The sequence below is a fragment of the Carassius auratus genome, unplaced genomic scaffold, assembly GCF_003368295.1.
Source record: "Carassius auratus strain Wakin unplaced genomic scaffold, ASM336829v1 scaf_tig00050889, whole genome shotgun sequence".
Lineage (NCBI taxonomy): Eukaryota > Metazoa > Chordata > Actinopteri > Cypriniformes > Cyprinidae > Carassius > Carassius auratus.
In genome coordinates, this window is record NW_020527177.1 from 25,735 (window position 1) to 31,734 (window position 6,000).

The 6,000-nt window shown below is 34.4% G+C and overlaps 1 protein-coding gene across 1 annotated transcript in view; it reads right to left on the reverse strand.

Moving 5' to 3' along the window:
* Positions 1 to 5,726, reverse strand: part of LOC113089748 (phosphatidylinositol 4-kinase alpha-like) — a gene marked incomplete at its 5' end in the record, with an annotated part of 30,028 nt that extends 24,302 nt beyond the window's left edge. The window contains 8 exons of the mRNA XM_026256111.1: positions 406 to 542; positions 1,691 to 1,799; positions 2,515 to 2,565; positions 3,251 to 3,419; positions 4,323 to 4,423; positions 4,510 to 4,693; positions 4,868 to 4,963; positions 5,597 to 5,726. Of these exons, the coding sequence (XP_026111896.1) occupies positions 406 to 542; positions 1,691 to 1,799; positions 2,515 to 2,565; positions 3,251 to 3,419; positions 4,323 to 4,423; positions 4,510 to 4,693; positions 4,868 to 4,963; positions 5,597 to 5,726 (977 nt within the window). The remainder of the gene's footprint in view (positions 1 to 405; positions 543 to 1,690; positions 1,800 to 2,514; positions 2,566 to 3,250; positions 3,420 to 4,322; positions 4,424 to 4,509; positions 4,694 to 4,867; positions 4,964 to 5,596) is intronic.
* Between the last annotated feature and the right edge of the window lie 274 nt (positions 5,727 to 6,000).

The window sequence follows — 6,000 nt, forward strand, 5'->3', positions numbered from 1 at the left end:
ACAATAAATATTATTCCATAGCAGAACCAAAAAAACACAAGAACACAAGAACTTTGAGGAATTGTGAGAAAAGGTCAGAATTCTGAATATGCATCTCAAACTAATGACTTTTTTCTTTTATAAATATATATATAGATATAAAGTCACGTTTACCTTTTTAATTGTTTTATTCCATGGCTGAAACAGGTTTGCACAGGCACTGTTGTCTCCTGTAGAGCTTATTTAGTTTTTTGCTGAAATTATGCTATACTTACTAAAATGTTTTACATTTTAAAGCTTTGAAACGGTCTGTATAAGGCCCTACATGTGTAGAAATAAATGTGACTTGAATTGACCAAAATGACCTGTCTGATTTGGCAACAATGCAAGCAGAGAGCGATCTGAGTGTTACTGATGGAGCAGTACCGGAGTCACCGTGTCGTTCTTCAGCGCAGAGTTATACTGCAGCTCTGAGCGAAGCGGCTCTCCGCTCGGGAACGTCAGCAGCGGCGATTTGGTTGCGATCTCACACACTCCCTCATACCACTCCTCCGGCCACAAACCTGAACGTGGAAGATGACACAATCAATGAGATGGATATTCACATGGCTTGCTAACACAAGGCTTTGATTTAATATTTGAGTGTTTTTAACACAGCATTAAGTGGCTGTATAATTACAGAGCTTCCTTCCTCCATATCGAACTACGATTAGTGTTGTCAAAAGACCCGGTACTTTTGGTACCAAGTCGGTACTAAAAAAATTAAAATGAATATGATTTCCGCGAAACAGAAAACACGGATGGAATCTCAAAATCCAGTCATGAAAATGAAGCTTACATTTTAATATGGAAAGTCACGGAATTTGTCAAAGTTAGCATAAATAAATAAAATAAAATCTCCATACGGACCAGTATCTGTAAATGTTAAGCCACAAAATGTGGTTGTAATATGAATCCTGCATGTTCTAGGCGTCTCTGTGTGAATGAATGAATGGTTTGTTTACTACATAGACTGAAGCGCGTGACGCTTGCAGTAATTTCAGCATCTGCCGTCTCAGTGAGGACATAAACACATAAACTACATCACCAGAACTGTTCTGAGTCACTTCACAAGCATTTTACAGTTTCATTTGAGAAAACCAGTGTCAAAATAAAAGTAGCCCGTCAAAATAAAAGTTCATTTTTAAATAAAGGCATTGTGCTAGATATTACTATTATTTAGTAGAATGTATGTGATACTGCTACTACTGTTGAAAAAAAATGATAAAACTTTAAAGAAATAAATCACAATATTTCTTCCATGCTTTAATTTTAATACCAAGTCCCCTTTATTTACCAAAAAAGAAAATGTTTAAATCTCATTAATTAAAAGACAAATTAAATTTGGGTGAAACTGGTTAATTGTTTTTCATAATTATATTACTTGTAGAAACACTTTAAACATAATTGAAAATAAGTATAAAGAATGGCATCGGTTTTATTTATTTTTTGATAAAAAGTGTTTTTTTCTTTTTTTAATTAGAATATTTTTGTGTTTTACTTTGGTACTGAAATTGGTATCGAGAGCCGTGGATTTTCACTGGTATCGGTACCGAATACTGAAATTTGGTACTTTGACAACACGATACGATACTGGTAAAAGTTATGTTATTCAATCTTAAGAAAATGAAACAGCTACAACATACATGTTGACTAGCGAGAGTTATCTGACCTGAGCCCTCGACAGCGAAGCCCATCACAACTGAATACAGCCAGAAATCTCTGAACAGCTTCTGCAGTCTCGGTTTGGCCTCTTTTATGGGCGACAAACGTTTGGTCAGCTGTAAGATTAAAAAAAAAAAACAGTCAGATGAAATTATGAACCGCATAACATCAGGACAACATCATAAAATCAGGTTTCATCCAAAATGATTATTTATGCAGAGTAAAATAAAGTGAGGCCGCAACGTAACAGCCGACTTTGTGAACATGACTCAAGCAAGCATTAAAAAAAAGTGCAAATCTGCATTTATTTGATTAAAATACAGTTAAAATAGTCGTACTGTGAAATATTATTTTCTGTTATTATATATTTTAAAATGCAATATATTCCTGTGATGAAAAAGCTGATTTTTGGCAGCCATAAAGTAAAATAGTAGCAGGATTTAATTATATTTAATAATATAGGAAATTATTTTAAATTGTAATAATATTTAATTATATTAAAGCATTGACAATTAAAATAAATGAGAAAAACAAAATAATCAAATTAAAAAATGCGTGGGGCGTGTTGTGTTAATTTTGATCATATTTCGCAAACAAATCAGATTTACTCTAGAAACCATTTATATCAGTTTCATTTCTATAGATTTATGGTTCAATAAAAATGCCTGTTTAAAAACTCTAACTATTAAATAACTAATTATTAATTTTAAAATCATTAACTAAATTAAGAGAACCATTTTGTTTTTAACCAAAGGTGAGTGACTCAAATTTCAATAGATGTGTAGTGTAGTGTAATCTACTAGTGCATGCAGTCAGTGTCACATCTCTTACCACAGCAATGACAGGAATCAGAACTCCTAAATTCCCAGCGCTGCTGGACGCCTGAGGAAGAACAAGCAAAAGAAACACCACATTACTCAACTGCTTCATTTTAGCTAGATATCTCATGACTTTCCCACTGTCGCCTGTGAATGCTGAGGACGAATCCAGTGGTCTGCCCTGAATTAAACCGATCCTCCCTGCTGTGACTTTCAGCAGACCCTCTTTAATCATCATATGTGACCCTGGAGCCTCTGGGGTATATTCATAGCAATATCCAAAAAACAACATTGTATGGGTCAAAATTATAGATTTTTCTTTTAAACCAAAATCATTAGGTTATTAAATACAGATCAAGTTCCATTAAGATATTTAGTACATTTCCTTCCATAAATATATAAAAACTGTATTTTTGATTAGTGATATGCATTGCAAAGAATTAATTTGGACAACTTTAAAGATGATTTACTCAGTATTTAGATTTTTTTGCATGCTCAGAAATAGTTGTATCTCAGACAAATATTGTCCGATCCTAACAAACCATACATCAAAGAAATCTTATTTATTTCAGCTGATGATGATTGCATTAATCTCAGTTTTGAAAAACTTGACCCTTATGACTGGTTTTGTTGTCCGCGGTCACATATAACATTTACAAGTGGTCCCATATAATGAATGCAAGATCTGCTGTTGAGATGTTCAGTGAAGCAGAGGAATAATAAATGACTTTAATGTGAAGGTTTGGTACCTTGAGGGCCGGGCCCTTCTCACTGGATCTTTCGCTGGCTCTCTTCCCCTCCAGCCCCAGCTGCACAAACAGCTCCAGCAGATTCACCAGCAGCTCATCCACCATCTGCTCTGTCTGCAGGTTTGCTGCGGATTTGGCCAGCGCGTTGATCACGGCCAGAGAACAGTGTCTCGCAGCAAACATAAGCCGAACGGGAGTTACAGACAAGCTACAGATGCAATTGAAACAAGTACAGTCGTGCATTTATGTGACATCATTACTGTAACTGTCACACTTTATCTATACATCTCTTCTGACTTGCTGAATTTTCATGTGTGTGGTATTATGTTATATGCAATTTTTTTTTACGTAGTCAAGATGGTCAAAAGTTTTTAATAATTAATATCTTTTACAGGTTTCAAAGACTGATTTGTCTTTATCAGAAATACAGTAAAAACAGTAATATTATGAGATATTAAACAATTTAAAATAACTGTTTCTATTTGAGCAGATTTTAAAATTTAATTTATTCCTTTGATTCCAAAGATGACTTTTAAAATATATTCTTTTTTTAATAATCTAATTTCACAATATAAAATTTGTTGCAGCCTACATGAGTCTATGAATAATATATATATATATATATATATATATATATATATATATATATATATATTTATAATTTTTTTTTTTTTGTTGGTTTTCGTTGCTGACATTGCTGATTTTACATTGATCACTTAGCAAGCTGTTGATTTTGTATTAAAGAAAAAATTATAAAAAAAAAAAATATATATATAATAATATATATATATATATAATATATATATATATATATATATATATATATATAATCAATTCTATGAGTTTTAACTTGATATAATACGATTTAAGTTTAAATGTACAGCCAATTTGATTTTAAATATTTAAGGCAGCAACTGAAGTTTTTAAGTGGAAGTGGACATTTTTTTTACAGTGTATGATCACTGAGTGAAACAGAAGATTTAGTTTAATTAAGGACACAACCTGATTTTATCTAGTGGGATTAATATGATTTTCTCCACCCACATGCCACTGGTAAAAATAAAAAAGTCACCTGTATCCATGATCCTTGTAGTCTTTGGTGGAGTAAACCATCGAGCTGGCCTTCACACTAATCTGCTGAAACAAGTTCCAGACTTCCTGATAAATGTATTGCTGTGGGAGACAAACAGATGGGAGATATTAGCACCAGCAGTCTGCTCAAAACACTTCCTGTGACAGAAGACAGAAGTGCAGCGTACGTTTCCTGTGATGACCATACAGCCCAGCTGATCTATGATGAGGACGTCGAGCCGGGACGGTGGCTGGCAGAACTTCTGCTGCAGGATCTGAAGGATGGGCTCCATCACACGAGGAGTGTCCCTCAGGGCCACGGCGATGTGTCCTAAAGCTTGTATGGTGTGATCCGGGATGAGGTGGGCGTCCCTGATGGAGAGGGACACAAATAACATCTCAGAGACTCCTTACAGAATAACAGATCGCCTAATTTTCTTAAATTCCACTTGAATAAAACACTTTGAACTATTTAATGACTAGTAAAAACTAATTTTGGCTTAAGTTGGGCGAGATGTGCTTTATTGTCAGATTTTAAGAACATACTTGTCATTTTCCTGCGAGATGTAGAGACGGTTGGAAAGACTGGCGAGGAAAGCCTCAACGATGACTGAGTCCATGCACAAGCCTGCTTTTAAACACCTGGAACAAGAAAGAAAAACTTAGTTACTTATTAGTGTCTAGTAATAAGTGGTCAACTATAGTATTGCTGTAGCTCAATTGGTAGAACATTGGACTATCAAGCGCAAGGTTGGGGGTTCGATTCCCCGGGAACACATTTTGTGTAAAAATTGATAGCCTGAATGCACTGTGAGTCGCTTTGATAAAAGCGTCTGCTAAATGCATAAATTAATTTTTAATTTAACTATATGAGAAACTGCAAAGTCATGTTATAGACCGTACAAATTACAGTTTGAATCCCAATTCACATACTTCTACTAAATAAGACTTCTCTGCTCACCAAGGCTGCATTTATTTGATAAAAAATATAGTAAAAACAGTAACATTTGTGAAATATTTTTATAATTTACAATCACTATTTTCTATGTTTATACAATTTAAAATTAAATTTGTATTTGTGATGCAACGCTTAATTTCCAGTGTCACTTGATCCTTCAGATATCATTCTAATATGCTGTTTGCTGCTCAAGACACACTTTTAAACATACTATTAATTGGAATGCAAAACTTCTAAGCTCTCATATTGCAATATATAAAAATTATGCATAGGAACTTTTACCTAAGGACATTTCCACACATACAAATGAGGTTTACCTGCATATATTGTCGATGGAAATGTCTCGGAGCTGCTCATACATGGACGGCTGGGTCTTCTTACTGGTGTGAGAGCTGAAGGTGGACTGGGAATGTTCATTGGTCACACTGATCTTGATCTCTCCTGTTCCTGTTTAGAGGAAATGGAGACCAACTACTCGCCCTGCTTCAAATGTTTGTTACTTCTTAAAGTAAAGGTTCACCAAAAATAAAAAAAAAATTCTGAAAAAGTACTCATTTTCAGGTCATCCACGATGTAGATGAGTTTGTTTCTTCATCAGATTTGTAGAAATGTAGCATTGCATCAGTGTCTCAGCAATGGATGCTCTGCAGTGAATGGGTGCCGTCAGAATGAGAGTCTGATAAAAACATCACAATAATCCACAGCACTCCAGTCCATCAGT